The following is a 15,958-nucleotide window of genomic DNA, read 5'->3' on the forward strand; positions in this document are numbered from 1 at the left end:
ACCAAACCAAGTAAGCCGGTTCTTCAAATATTGGAACCAAACAAACCAATTAAATCAGTTTTTTATCGATTCGATTTTTATCGGTTTTTTGATTTTTTCAGTTATTTATCGGGGGTTTTCTTAAATATGAGACATACACTACCAAACACATATTCCTCCTACTATATTTTCAATGTAACATTACCAAACCATTTGTTCTTTAAGAAATCTATCATTTACCAAGTTGTATTGATGATAATTGAATAAAATTTTTAAAATTTTATGGTACAATTAGTCGTTTGTATTTTTAGTCTAGTTCTTTGCTATTATAATAATCTAATTCTTTTCTTTTACATTCTAGTTTAAATGATAGTTTTCTTTTGCTAAGTACAAAAAATTATTTTTTGTTAAAAATAATCAATTTTTAATTGAGTAATTAAATTATTCACCACTATTTTATTCAATTATCATCAATACAACTTGGTAAATGATAGATTTCTTAAAGAACAAATGGTTTGGTAATGTTACATTGAAAATATAGTAGGAGGAATATGTGTTTGGTAGTGTATGTCTCATATTTAAGAAAACCCCCGATAAATAACTGAAAAAATCAAAAAACCGATAAAAATCGAATCGATAAAAAACTGATTTAATTGGTTTGTTTGGTTCCAATATTTGAAGAACCGGCTTACTTGGTTTGGTTTCTTTTTAGGAAAAAACCGATCCCAACCGAACCATGAACACTCTTACCTATACTGCTTCATCAATCTCCTAACAAGGTGAATGACCTCCATAGTAGAACGCCCCGGCATAAATTTGAACTGGTTCTCGGAGATAGACACACTCCTTCTTAGCTATTCGTCCTCTTATTCTCCTCGTCCACGCTCTCCAGCAGCTTCAAATACGCTACTTTCTTAGCTTTCACTTTTCCTTGGACCTCTTTATTCTACCACCGGTCCACTTTGTGCCCACCCGAGTAACCCATCGAGACCCCTAATACCTATCTAGCAGTTTTCCTAATGCAATCTGCGGCCGTGGTCCACCTATCATTCGCATCACCACTACTCTTCCAAGCCCCCATATCCAATAGCTTAACCCTCAACTCCCGGACTTTGTCCTCAGTCAAGACTCCCCACTTGATCGTAGGATGACTATACACAACCCTCAACCTCCTCTTCCTCGTGATCTCAAGGTCCATGACCAAGAGCCTATGTTAGGTCGTGAGGTTCTCACTCCGGATGATCTTGTAGTCCGTGCATAGACTTTTATCGGACTTCTTGATGAGTAGATAATCAATTTGGATTTTGGCCACCGAACTTTGAAAATTGACCAAGTGCTCTACCTTTTTCGGAAAATCACTCAAGCAAAAAATAATTTTTTATATTATACTTATCAAAAACAAATTGGGAAGAATATTTTATATATAATCATTCAATATCTGATATTTACTTGCTCCGACTAATTTGAATCACGCCATATTAATCCCCTTAAAAAAACTTTCCAATTTAGGCTTTTAACAAATTTGGTAGTTGGCCAAAAATAACTAAAGCCATTAGCCAATATATATATATATATATATATAACATACAAAACTGTCTAGATTTTCCAAAAGTTTTCCCAGAGGTATAATTGGTAGTGACAATTAGGGGTATGGTTTGGTTCGGCCCGTTATTTTATAAATTTGTACCATATCAAATTTTCGGTTATTCTATTATGTATAACCAAAATTAGACTTTTCGAAACCGTCCCAATCATGTCGCTTTCTCTTCGGTATCGGTACGGTTCGATTAATTTTCGATATTTTTTTAATATCATGTAAAATTTACAGGTAGAAGTAGAATGCAATAACATACGTTCTTTTATAGGATTTAGCTAAACTCTCTAGACATTTTTACTATTTAAAGGATGATGAATTAAAAAAGAATGAAACATGGATGGAGTATAGATCAATTAATTATTCTACAACAACGTAAAAGAAACCAAGCAAAGGCGAAGAAAATATAAATCACACGGGTGGAAAGATATTAAACAAGTTGAGACTCAAGAATAAAGTCTATAAAAGATTAAATATTCAAAAGGATAAATCTAAATTATACTAAAGGAAACATATTCAATACATTGTAGTTTGCTACTTATTATCGCTAGAATATTTTGTGTCTTGCTAATAAAGATACTTGAAATAACTTAGTTTAAGTAGATGTAGCATAATAGGTTTTAGGAATTAGTATTTTGAGTTTAATTACTTGTTGGCTTGTAATAGTTTTTATAATTCCAAGTTAAAAAAAAAATTTAATGCATTATTATTTTTAAACTTACTAGATAAATATATTTTTTACATGTAAAATTTATTCGATACGGTTCGGTATTTTTTTGGTTTATTTTTATAAAATAAAAAACCTACTCTAATTATTGGCGCGATTATAAATTTATATAAAAACTTACCGTTTCTTTAAAAAGAAACCTAAAAATCGATTCGGTGCGGTATGATTCGAGGGATTTAATCAGTTTTCCAATATAAATTAACCACAATTTAGGAAGACACCCTTTGGTCTGTATCACAAATTCACAATCATTTTGAAGAAAAATCTCATTTATATACTTCTCGCATCCTCCCCTCCCCCCCCCCCCCCGGTATTACCATTGTCAAACTCCTACTAGGTGACTGTGACTAAATAAGCAGCTACCCTAGTTTAGTCTTACAGTCATCATCATTCCTTATTCATTTCTGGGATTTATTTGTGAAACCCCAGAAAATTTGTCGATTTTTCTTGAACTAATTTGAGCTATAACTTCGTTGGGTTGGTGAAAAATGGCAGGTTGTTCTTCAGTTATTAGGTTATCTCACTTTACAACTCTGAAAAATGAAATCTTTACAACTAGGTCAGTTAAAGATTCAAACTTTACGTTTGTTAAGATCCAAGATTTTGTGGATACAAGCAAAATTGGTTATTTGGTTTGTAAGAACAATTATAAGTCGAGATTCTTGGTCAAGAGTTCATTGAATCCCCAAGAGGGTAATTCAATATCTGGTGTTAGTGTAAAAACAGTACTCAAAGAGAATAGTAATACTTCTCCTGATAATGGTGATGGTGGAAATGGGAAATACCCTGGTGGTGGGGGTGGGGGTGGAGGTGGTGGGGGAGGGGACAATGGGGAAGGTGATAAGGAAGAAGAGGAATTTGGGCCATTACTGAAGTTTGAGGATGTGATGAGAGAGGCAGAGGCTCGTGGGGCAACACTTCCTGCTGATATGATAGAAGCTGCAAAGAGTGTTGGGATCAGAAAGTTACTTCTGCTTAGATATTTGGATTTGCAGGTAAAATTTTGATTAGGTGAAAATGATTAACCTCTATTTGCATAAATGTTGACATGAGATGATTTAAATGGAGTAACGAGGCATAGTTGTTGTTATTGTTGTTCTTGAAAATGTGCATTTTGATTGTTTCTTTGATTGGCAGTTTGTGTTTTTGTGAATATAGGGGTCAGCTTGGCTGGGAGCTGCAATGAGGTCATGCTCTATGCTGCGGAACAGAATGTTGGCCGATCCATCATTTCTTTTCAAAGTTGGAACTGAGGTTTGTGTTAAGCTTGATTTTGATATTGCTAATCTGTAAAAAACTCATTGATCTGTGGTACAGTAGAAATAGTTGCACATTGAGCTAGTGCATATAGCGTGCCTAGTGTCGTGTCTGTGATTATGTTTGCATATCTTACTGCTTGGAGCAATTAGTAATTCTAGCTGTATAAGCATGCTAAACTTGCATGACACGTGGTGAATTTCTATGGACCTTGAAATCACTTGTATGGTTGTGACACATTACCTACTGTTCATGGCAATGTCTGTTTCGTCATGATATTTATACTTGATATACTTTTCGACTTTGAATTCACGGGTTTCTTTGGTTTTGTGATGTAGATAGTTATTGATACCACTTGTGCAACAGTTGCGGAGGTTCAAAAGAGGGGCAAAGATTTCTGGGCGGAATTTGAACTGTATGCTGCAGATATGTTGGTCGGGGTTGCTGTAAATGTAGCTCTAGTTGGGCTACTTGCACCATATGCTCGAATTGGGCAACCGTCTGTATCTCAAGGGTTTGTTGGTCGTATGCAGAGAGCTTATGGAGCGCTTCCAAGCAGGTTTTGACATATGCACGCCCTCTGATATTATTGCATTAAAAATATTGGAGCACTTTTTAGAAGATTTTCACTTCAAATACTCGTCAACCTGCAGTGTTTTTGAAGCCGAAAGGCCAGGGTGTAGATTTACAGTGAATCAGAGAATTGCTGCTTATTTTTATAAGGTAATTCTTGCATAACTGAAGTTTATGCTATGTTTGGATTGCAGTACCTCTGTATATCTCTCCTGTTCTTTTCATAAATGCATACTATTATGTAACTTAAAGTTCTTCATATTTCTTTAGGGCATTCTATATGGATTTGTGGGGTTCGGATGTGGTATCATTGGCCAAGGAATTGCAAATATGATAATGACTGCCAAGCGGTGTGTTACTCTCTGATATCACTGACACTATTATTGTTGCTATTACTTTTGTTGTTTGCTGTTGTTGTTTCCTTTTTCTGATTTGGTTTACATAGATGCTGCTGTGGAGATATTTCTATTAAATTTCTGACTTACTCCTTCCTGGATTTTGAACTTGGTAGTCATTAACCCAGTACTCATACTAATAGAGATCCATAAACCAGAACTCTTCATTTCGATACTAAAACCCTAATATGTCGCCTTGTTGTAAATAAGTATTCTACTTCTTTAGTTAGATATGTATATTTGAGTATCAAGATATTTTCATTTCCTTCTCAAAAAGAAAATATTAATTTTCTTGTTGCTTTGTCATAAACTAGTTTTAATATTTGATATAATAGGATTAAGGAGCTAAATCTCGGCATGAAGCCGTTCCCTTTGTTTTACCACCATTTCTTTGCTAATCCTGCTTTAATGGGTATCTTGCCATTCTCTGGTTTTGTTTGCTAATGTGAGGACTGTGGATGTGTGGGAGACAATGGTTATACAATTTGGTGGAGGAAAATGGTCAACAGAAAAGGCCTTAAGGACGTTTTTGGGGAGGGGACAGGAGCAAGGTGATGGTAGGTAGGTTCAAAATGGAAGAGATAAACTCTTTTTTAATGTGTCACAGAGAAAGTGGCAGGGCATTTGGTTCCAAGCCAATAAAGGCTCGATTGGGGATGCTTAAAGGACTAACATCACAACTTGTAATTTCAGGTGAAAGAAAAAGCTAAAAACAAAAGAATAACTTTCAGCTGTGTTAAGCCAGGAAGTATTATCTATTGTAATGAATCGTCAAAGCCATTTTGTTTAATTCCATCTCCAACCTATTTTTCTTGAGCCGAGGGTCTTTCGGAAACAACCTCTCTACTCTCTACTCCCTCGGGTAGGGGTAAGGTCTGCGTACACACTACCCTCCCCAGACCCCACTAGTGAGATTTTACTGGGTCGTTGTTGTTGTAGATATTTGTTGCATTTTTGGCGACTATCAATTATTTTAACATCCAAAGTTATTTTAGATCAAAGTTAGAAGCTTGGTTTGTAAAACCTCAGTCGTTATAGGGCACAACTCCAGCATTAGATAATTTTAAGATTGAGAGGTACTTTAAGGTTGCATTAAGATCTGATCAGGTAGTAGTACCGGAACGGTTTGAAAGTGATAGATGCCCAAGGGAGGAAGATCAGATGTCTAATTTCTTCTTATCAAAAGAAGGAATGTCTAATTTCAAATTTAGGAAGCTGGTCCTCTTTCTTCGCTTCAGGGACGGAGGTCCTTTTGTGCGACTATCTCCACTGTAGGAAGAAAAAAAGGAAAGAACAACATTTTCAGCATATTTATACAAAAAAGTCTGAATTATTATATTAGCGTCGAGTAGGGATACATTCACAAGGCAGAATCCAGATGCTTCAAAAAGGGGTTGTACTGGGACAAGAGTGTTAATTAAAATTAGAAAGAGGTTTAATTTGATCAACCTTTTGCTTGGAATCTGAGCTTGTGGCTGAATCAGGATAAATTGCATTTGGCCTTTGAAAGATGAAAAGATCTGTAAATAGGGAGTGCTAAAAGGACAAAGGTCTTCAGTTTTTACTGCTGTCTCACTTCTTATTATAGGATTGCCTTTTATGCTTTCATTGCAATTCTTGATCATACTAATGTCTGGTGAAAAATACATATTTTGTCTGGTCTTCGATGGTGTCTAGTTTATTAATTCCGAAGGAAAAGTGCATTCAAACAAGAAAAAGAATAAGGGGAAAGTCAGGTTTGCAGATAGTAATTGAATTATGAGAAGTCGAGGTGACCTCGTGCATTTTATGGGTTAACCCATAAGCACTGAAGTAGGTATATCTATCGTACTACTTTTATCTGATACATCTCTCTTCAGCTGTTTCTTAACTGGTTCATATTATAAGCTAAATTCCTTTCCCTGGTAAATTTTGATGGTTTTTTCAGACACCATATACCTTGTCTAACCTTATCCTGTCATCATAAGCGTCGTACCTCTTCTTGCATCAAAATATTTATGGGACATTACTTGATCCATGATGTTCAAAGCTTTGACTGATCTAACATTTCTGCTCTTGTTGTTGATCAAAGTAGATGTTTGTGTTGTTCCTTTCTTACTAACATTCTTCTTCATCAGGAGTGTCAAGAAATCAGAGGACGATGTTCCTGTTCCACCTCTTGTAAAGAGTGCATTACTTTGGGGTATGCCTTCATTGACTTCATTCCTATTTGTTACTGCTTTTGATAATAAAGTTCGTAAAGTAAATGAATTCGAAACCATTATTTACCAGCTACATCATGTAGGCTGCATGCTTTATATTTTCTGATACCTGATTATCTCTTTTAAGTTCTTCCTGTATATATCGTTGAATTGTCTTACTGAAAAATCCGACTATTAAACAGTGGTTGTTCCTTTGACATGCTGAACTACTTCCATTGACACCATTTTTTTTGATAACGTAATTGATGTGTGGGCATAGAACCCACATAAGTGCAAGCGGTGCGACATTCCATGTCGTGCGTCTTCTTCTTCTTTTACCAAAGCTCCAGCTGAACAACACCTCTTTCACAGTACCCGGCATCACCCAAGTAATCCCAAACCAACAAAGGACTCCCCACCACAACCTCATAGCCACCGGACAATGTATAAGGAGATGATCAACGTTATCACCCGAGCTCTTACACATAAAGCACCAACTGACATAATTGATCTTCCTCTTCCTCAAGTTCTCAGCCGTCAAGATTGCCCCTCTAGCTGCTAGCCAAGTGAAAAAACACACCTTCGGAGGAACTTTAGGAATCCAAATTGAGGTATGTGGGAAAGCAACCTCCTCCCCACTCAGAAGCTTATCGGAAAAAGACTTAACAGAGAACACTCCATTATTACCCGCCTCCCACCTCCAATCATCGTGACTAATCTACTGTGTACCATGTCTGTGGAGCAATTCATCAAACTTTGAAACTCTGTCATCTCCCAGTCTTACAAATTCCTCCTAAACCTTTGGTTCCAAAACACACCTCCCTCTTGTGTTCTTCACACTTGTTGAACTGTCGTCTCCCTTTGACAAGAGATCCTGTATAAGTTCGGCAAAGTAATATTCAAAGAGCCGCACCACCTGTGCCCCCCAAAACCCACCCTCCTACCATCCCCAACCCTGAAACTCATAAAGGCTCTAAACTCTTCGCATCCCTTTAAAATAGTACTCCACAATCGACAAGGCATAGAGACATAAATAATTAGTCCTCCAACCCCCTTCCAAAACCCCATTACTTCCACTAAGACCATCTTCTGGTTTTTTAACTATTTCCTGCATCATATAGAAATCTTTTTAACGCAATGAATTAAGTCAATGATGATATTGCATGAAATAATAAGTAGTACAGAATGTGCAATATTTGTTAGTGAGGATCTTCATTACTTGCTCTGGGGTCGTGTCCCCACTATAGTAAATGAAAGCTTAATGATGTCTCTGTGCATTCATAGCTGAAAGTGATGTCGCAATCAAGAAATTGAAATCACAGGTTTCTTTACAAGATTGACCAAATTAACAATCCCCTACATCTGGTAAAGGCTGAAATTTTTTATACAAACCTTTAGATTGTAAATTCCACTGCCTATCGTCTCATTCAAGTAAAACACATATTCGACTCTAGTATTTCTTGAATCATGCTTCATTTCAGCTTTCTTGGTGCATTTTCATTGCAAGTTTCATCTTTTTTATAACCGGGTTAGAACGTCTGGTGGAATCTACGATAAGGGACTTGCCTGCTTGCCAACTCTGATTTGGTTATCGGATATGTTATGTGCAGGTGTTTTCCTTGGAGTTTCTTCAAACACCAGGTTACAGATTGTAACCGGGTTAGAACGTCTGGTGGAATCCTCTCCGGTAGGAAAGCAGTTTCCGCCTGTTGCAATGGCATTCACAGTTGGAGTGCGATTTGCCAACAATATATATGCAGGAATGCAGTTTGTGGATTGGGCGAGGTGGAGCGGTGTGCAGTAACTGTGTCTTTATGCTTCTTTTCTCTGTCGGCCATTATCGGGGAGGTCGATACTGGTTCTTCACTTACCTCCAACTTGGCTCGAGACCGAGGCCTAACTGGTTGGAGATGGAGGTGACTTATCACTGAGCCAACTCGCCTCGTCAGTTGTTTGTGCTTCTAGTTTAATAATTCCATCTTTGTTGTATTCTAGTTGTTGATTAGACCAATAACAAAAACTTGTTTGCCCTTAGGGCTATGGTTTAGTGGTAAGAGTGTAGCATGTGATGCGTGAGTTAGGTGCATGTCACCCGTTCACACCGTACCGCGGATAATAAAGCTAGTAGTAGTTGAGTGGATTAGAGTTGAGGAGCAGGCCCATTATGCATTGAGTTTCGTTTCGAAACAAGCACCAAGTTATCCTCGGAGATTTCTTATTATGAAAATAAAATAATAACTTATTTGCCCTTTTTCTTCTCGTCTTCTTCTGTCTCTATTGGATTATGAAAGAATTCGGTTAACGCTCATTTTCACATCATTTTACTCCTTGATTCTAACTGCAGTATAAGTTGGATGTTACTAAAGTATTTTACCGTTGAAAATCAATTTGTAGATAACTTTATGTTTGATTGAGTATAACAGTGAACAGTAGCTACCTGTAGTGATTTTAAAAAATAGCAATACACAATATAAGAATAGTATTTTGGTGATATTTTTGAGCATGCTAGCGCTTTGTGAATATTAATCGAAACAAGTGATGAGTAGTATATCTAACTTCTATCTAAAAGTGAGTTTTTTTCCGGAAACTTCTGTCCACCTTCTTAGGATAGGTTCTTGGGGTAAAGTTTACGTACACATTATCCTTCCTAAACCTTGTGAGATTCAATTGGGTTATTGTTGTTATTCCTAACACAGATTTACAATATACGGCCAGTGGCGGAGCCACCTTATAGGCAGAGGCGGACCCAGGATTTTAGCATTACGGGGGCACTATTATATTAAGCGTACCAATTAATGGCCAATGGCGGATCCATAATTTTCGTTAAGGGGTTTTCAAATATATAAAAGTAAACATATCAGAAAATTAAGGGGAGTCAATACATAGTATAAATACATATAATTATGATAAATTATCAGCAAAATACAAACTTTAATTTTATTAAATATCATTACTTATATACGTAAATACCATATTGTTACCAAGTGGACAACAAAGTTATCCCATGACCAAAATCCATTTGTAAGAAATGAATATTATTATACTACACACTTTATTAATAAAAACAGTTCCAATGTTCAAGTTATAATAAGATTTTAATGCTTACTACTTTGTTAATAAAAACAATTCCATTGTTCAAGTTATAATAAGATTTTAAGGCTTACTACTTAACCTAACTACTATGGGAATAAGTTTTAATTAAATTAAACAAATTCGATATTTCACCCTAGTCCTATAAAAGAAATCCTAATTCGAAGTTCTGCTTTTATACTAATTTCCAAACATAATTTGTTTGAAGACAAACACAAAGAATATTTCAAATTAACATTAGCACTCAATTTTCAAATGCTTACTAGCTACGACATTAATTTGGCGTTCTCTTTTAACTCGGCTCTTTGCAAAAAGCAAAAGTTCGATAGCAGATTATTTTGCTAAGTTAATATCTTCAAAAGAAAAAAAAACTTACTAAGGGTATGTTTCAGCTGAAGAAGAGTCTCAAACTGAGTCACCGTCGCTAATTCGCACAGTCAGAGTTCAGCAAATGCAGAAAAAGGTTAAAACAATCAATTGAAAAAGAATATTTATTTTTAAGCAGAAGGGGTGAGCGAGAGGTTTTTAAAAAGGTTAAAAAATTAGGTTGAATATTGGTACAAGCATTAAAGAAATCAGAAAAGATAAAATAAAAAAAGTAGTAGATTAGTACTAAGTAAACAATCGTTGAATTAAAAAAGATAAAGGGAAGGAGTGAGCCAGGGTTTTTTAAAAAGGTTAAAAATTTAGATTGAGTATTGGTACAAGTATTAAAGAAATCAGAAAAGATAAAATAAAAAAATAGTAGATTAGTATACTAAGTAACAATCGTTGAATTAAAAAGATAAAGGGAAGGAGTGAAGTTTCGAACAACTAGCTGAAGCACTTGAGCAGGCTACAAAACCAGCGCTTCTGTCCGGCTTTTATTATTTAAGGGGGCCAGGTAAATTATTTGAGGGGTTCCCAGTGTATATACAAATGTGCATAATATATTTTTTCAGTATTTTTGCCGAGATTAATGGGTTCCGATGACCCCCTACCTCCAAGGTAGGTCCGCCTCTGCTTATAGGAATGGGTGTCAAATGATACCCCTTCGCGGAAAAAGTACACTGTGTAGCTAGGTAAAAAAATAAATCATATGTATATATATTATGTATTGATTTCCCTTAATTTTTCGGTACGTTTACTTTTATATATTTTTAACAATTCTTAATAAAAATTCTGGCTCCGTCACTGAATATCTAAACAGTTTGACAAGTGTAGATTGTGGGTCTCACTATAATCCAACATAACACTATGTCATTACACATCAGGCACTAATTATGAACCACTTCCCTAAAAGTTCCATTAAAATATTCCATTCCTCCCACCCCCTACCAATGAAAACATCTTCTGATCTTCATTTGCAGTGGCCAAAGTTCAAGGCAAAAGAAATTCCAAGAACCAAAGCTTTATTAATGTCCCCTCAGTTTGGTCTTTGTAACCTGTCAAGACTCAACAAACTCTATTTACTTCCATTCATGATCCTTATGGCATCATATATACTACTCCCCTCGTTCATTTTTAATTGTTCATTTTTAATTTTGTACCCTCTTTAAAAAAAATTAATACGTATGTTATATTTTTATCATAATAATTATAGCATTTCAAAAAGACTTGAGAAATGATTTAAAGAATAAGTAATTAATAATAAAGAGAAAAGAGGGGGGAAAATTATTCAAGTAAAAATAAAAATATATTTTTGTATAATAGACGAGTGAAAGTCAACCGAGGAAGTACTTCATTAGAGGAAGGTTATTGCACCAAAGAGTATGGCTTGAGCATTAATAAAGTAAATAAATAAATTATGGAAGATTTGGATTTAACTTTTAATAAATAACATTAGGTAATTCCTTGTCTAATGGGCACAATTATTTGTTACATGTCCCGATTCAAGGTAGAATTACTGTGTAGGTGACGGGTTCATTCAAATTTAGTAGTTTTGACTTAAATCTTATATATGTGTTTAAAAATATACTTCATGTCCTAATTTATGTTGACCACCTCAGATTTTGAGAGTTAAACTATTTAATTTTGACCGTCAATTCGGACATAAAGTTTTTTGAAATAAGATTTACATATTTGAAAACTACATAAAAAGTATTATAAGTCACAATAATTTATAATTTAAAATATTTAATAGGTATAAGAAAAAATCATGGTAAAAACACTCATTCAACTCTCGAAATTCGAATATCAGCAATTGAAATGAATGAAATACTATTAAATAAGTACAAATAATAGATTTCGAACCCGGTAAATCAACAGATATATGGTACAATCCCGAACTCGAACCCACAAAATTCAAAAATGAAGCTGCCTTTTGATGTTGGATAGTGGTAATAGGTTTCCAATAAAATAATCGACAGAAGTTAACCCAAACATCAGCATTACAGAATAGCCAAATAAATAAATACACAATAATAATATTATCATAGTTACATTGCTTTATACACTTCCTTCAATTCTAAACCCAATAAACTTGATGACATCCCTTTTTCCTCCACCATAGGACTTCACCTCTGAACTTTTATTAAAGGAGTAAAGATTCCTCTTTCAGCTAAAAAAGAATAGAAATGCAGTAGTCTGCCTTAAAGAGAAACAAATGGTAGTAGAATTCAATCAGAATCCAGCTGTATTTACCCCTTTTTATTTGAAGTATCTTGACCAGCCCCCACATCTAAATACCCCTTTTATCCTCCACGTTGTTCTCTGCTTCTCTCTCTCTCTTACTTTGGTCAAAGGGTCAAAACCTGCATCTTTCTTCACATACTGAATCCTTCAATTCTCTGTTTGTCCACATAAAAAATCTGTTCTTTTCTCTCTCTGCTCTCTGTTCTACTACATTGCAAAATCAGAGCAGCCATCACCTTTCAACAAAACTTACTGATATCTCGGTGCACCACGCTCTCGATATGCCCAAGATTCGGGAAATGATCACGCTACAAGAGTTATTATATACAGCTTTACCCTTCATTTCTGTAAGAGGTTATTTGTTGAACCCGTGACCTTAATCATCCTTATGTTTGCACAAAACACATAAATTTATTTGCATTCACATTTGTCACTTAACTGTAATTAACTTTAGATAAATTATCATCAAAACAGTAAGTTTCTAAAATTAAGTTAACTTGGTTTAGAGCAAATATTGGATGAAGTAGAAAGTTGTGCCCAAGAGTTGTCGTCATGTGACCAAAAAGTCATACGTTTATGTAGTTGAAACATCCTTTAACAGAAATGCAAGATAAAGTTGCGTATATAAAATCTAATATGATCGGACCCTTACCCCACATACATGACGGGAACTTATTGCACAGGGTTTTTTTTTTTTTTTTTTTTAGTGCAAATATTGGTTAAGTGCATGTTTGGACTAGAAACATAGGTAGGGAAAACTTCTCCTTTAACTCACTCCTCTTTCTTTCCTCAAAATGTAACGGCTACATCAGTTCCCGCTCTTTTAATTCCCTCTCTCTTTTTCATCATATCTTACACACTACTGGAGTATATATATATACTGCTCTACACCACAACCCTTTCCAAAAGCCTTACACAAAAAATCTCATTTTTCATCTTCATTTTCTTCAATTTCTCTCCTTGAAAACCTCTCTCTGCAATTCTTGATCCAAAAGAAGAAGAAAAACTAGCCATGCCAAAAACCGACGCCCTCCGTCGGTTCCTCCTCCCCTGCTTCGCCACCACCCCCACCTCCCCCGCACCACCACCCCCACTCACCATTGCACCAAAAAAACGCCTCAGCACCTCCTTACGTGACGATCTCGACGACCCAAAACAAGAAAAAAAATTACAAGAAGATCAAGATTCTTATCCCACCACCCCAACCACCCCAACAAACAGCATTATCCCTTCTGCTCCTCCACGCTCTTCAAAAACAATGGTGATCGGCACCATCTACGGCCAACGCCGCGGCGGACACGTGTGGTTCTGTGTACAACACGATCGTCTCAACACAAAGCCTTCACTTCTTCTAGAACTTTCCATCCCCACCACTACACTTATTCAAGAAATGCAAAGTGGACTTGTACGTATTGCTCTCGAGTTCAAGGACACGTCATCAGAACTGAATCTTTGTCCGCTTCATTCTATTCCTATGTGGACTCTTTTCTGTAATGGACGTAAAATCGGGTTTGCGATTAAAAGACGGGCGACCCAACAGACCCGAAACATGCTTAAAACCATGCAGAACATGACAGTCGGTGCGGGTGTGATTCCTTCGGGTTTGGTTTCGGGTACTGAAACTGAAGAGGTGTTGTACATGAGAGCTAATTACGAGTGTGTTATTGGTGGTGCGGATTCGGAGTCGTTTCATTTGATTAATCCGGAAGAAGGTCCGGGTCAAGAATTCAGTATCTTCTTGCTCCGGTCGAAATGAGGAAAATGAAATAATTCTATTTCTTGGAAAATCAGAAAATTATTGGGTTTTCTGATTTTTTCTGATTTTGGTCAAAGGCTGAGAAAATAAAAGGGGTTTTCTTGTCATTACTGGTGCTTTTTTCAAAGTTCAAGTTCCAATCTTTGAGGATTTTTTAACAGTTTGTGGAAAGGACAGCTTTTTGTAAAGAAAGCTAATTTTTTTAAATTATTATTAATGTTCTAAACTTTGTTTAGCTTTTTCAAGTTTAGGTTCTAGCATAGGCCATTCTTTCTTGTTCTTTTTAGAACTCTTGGGGCATGAGAATCTGTATTAGGTTTACTAGAATGAAGAAAATAGCAATGTATGAGTTAGACATTTTTGGTCATTAATTAGTATAGTTAGTTTACTATGAAAAAAGAGTTTATTTTTTTTTGGAAGTTTTGGCATAGGATATTCGTCTGTATAATTTGATTCTAAGATGATAGGAAACATGAGTTCCTTCTTGTGCCACTTATTGTTCTGTCTTATTACTATATGTGCAAGAATATGTTCAGCTCATTATGTTATTTGCTGAAATTATTGCAAGTTAATTGTGATTCCTCAAAATTTGATTTGAAAGATTAGTTAATACACTTAAGTCTGATTCAGGGATATAATTTATATCTTAATATATCGAGAGGCGCAGCAAGGATTTCATGCTTGTGAGTTCGGAATTTTAATCTTTTTTAGTTACTGGGTTCTAAATTAATAATTTATACAGTGAATTAGATTTTTTTAAAACAAATACAGAGTTCGAATCAAAACTACTGAATTCGACTGAACCCGCCGGCTACACTCTACCTCCGCCCCCGAATATATCTTCAGATTTTGGGTGGCTGGGAATAATTTTGATAGCATATTTATGGTATCTTTAAAGTAGAAAGGTAAGGTTAGCATTTAAAAGAGGTTATTCTAGGGCAATAGGCAAGGATACCATGATGTCCCATTCAAAAAGACGGTATATAAACAAAAACAGCTACCCTCGTGGCAGAGCTAGCATAGGATTTGCGGGTTGCCGAACCTTGTAACTTTGATCTATATCTTGTATTTGTCTTCAAAATATTAATATATACGTATAAATTATTAATTTAAAATCCACAAACTTCAAATCATCACTCTACGTCTATACAATATTCATTTCTGATAGACTGATGACTAGGGTACCATTAGAAATGCAGAAAAGTACTACTTCCAGTTCAACATTCAATTAGATGATTATTTTGACCAAATTCCTTTCTAGGACCTTTTAAAGACAAAGGAGTAGCAAATTCGTGGCTGGACTTGCTGTTTGGTACTAGTGTCCAGTCTTTGTCTCACTAAAAGGAGGAAAATCTAAAATCTAATATTGACTAGATACTGTGTATGTCCAACCAAGTATTTGCTCAAGAAAATCAGTCTAATTTGCTTATAGACTAGAGTGCCCATAAACATAAGAATGCAAATAGTTGCAAACTACTAGAACTCAAAGTATAATTACTCTCAACGTTAGGGAAGATAGGGAAAGACAACTCGAGCAAAAAGCGACAAAAGCTTACAATTGATGACTTCGGAGACTACGAAATAATACTCCATCTTAGACATTTAGTTATCATGTATGTTAAAAATAGTTATTTTGAAATACATATTATTTTAGAAAATTAAGAGAGAATTAATTATTTTTTGTCATCGTTACCTGTAGCATTAGTTGTTCTAGAACTAAGAGGCACATAAATAGCTAAAATTTTAAAATTAATAAGATGTAGATTAGTCAAATTATTTTTTTTATTAATATTT

The 15,958-nt window shown here is 35.3% G+C and overlaps 2 protein-coding genes across 2 annotated transcripts; both read left to right on the plus strand.

Moving 5' to 3' along the window:
* The first annotated feature begins 2,525 nt into the window (after positions 1–2,525).
* Positions 2,526–8,959, plus strand: LOC107821219 (protein RETICULATA, chloroplastic). The gene is made up of 7 exons (XM_016647641.2): positions 2,526–3,295; positions 3,459–3,554; positions 3,896–4,116; positions 4,211–4,280; positions 4,401–4,480; positions 6,643–6,707; positions 8,316–8,959. The coding sequence occupies exons 1-7, from the start codon at positions 2,789–2,791 to the stop codon at positions 8,507–8,509; spliced, it is 1,233 nt and encodes a 410-aa protein (XP_016503127.2). The 5' UTR covers positions 2,526–2,788; the 3' UTR covers positions 8,510–8,959.
* Positions 8,960–12,937: 3,978 nt separating this feature from the next.
* LOC107821220 (protein MIZU-KUSSEI 1-like) lies at positions 12,938–14,531 on the plus strand. Its single transcript, XM_016647642.2, has one exon. It carries the CDS (start codon positions 13,421–13,423, stop codon positions 14,162–14,164), a length of 744 nt encoding a protein of 247 aa, XP_016503128.2. The 5' UTR covers positions 12,938–13,420; the 3' UTR covers positions 14,165–14,531.
* The last annotated feature ends 1,427 nt before the right edge of the window (positions 14,532–15,958 follow it).

The sequence above is a fragment of the Nicotiana tabacum genome, chromosome 2 (genome assembly GCF_000715075.1).
Source record: "Nicotiana tabacum cultivar K326 chromosome 2, ASM71507v2, whole genome shotgun sequence".
In the NCBI taxonomy this organism is placed as follows: Eukaryota; Viridiplantae; Streptophyta; class Magnoliopsida; order Solanales; family Solanaceae; genus Nicotiana; species Nicotiana tabacum.

Coding starts and splice junctions, on each gene's coding strand:
- LOC107821219 (XM_016647641.2), top strand. CDS start 2,789: ATGGCAGGTTGTTCTTCAGTTATTAGGTTATCTCACTTTACAACTCTG. Junction 4,117..4,210: donor TATGGAGCGCTTCCAAGCAG/GTTTTGACATAT, acceptor GTCAACCTGCAG/TGTTTTTGAAGCCGAAAGGC. Junction 4,281..4,400: donor TTGCTGCTTATTTTTATAAG/GTAATTCTTGCA, acceptor ATATTTCTTTAG/GGCATTCTATATGGATTTGT.
- LOC107821220 (XM_016647642.2), top strand. CDS start 13,421: ATGCCAAAAACCGACGCCCTCCGTCGGTTCCTCCTCCCCTGCTTCGCC.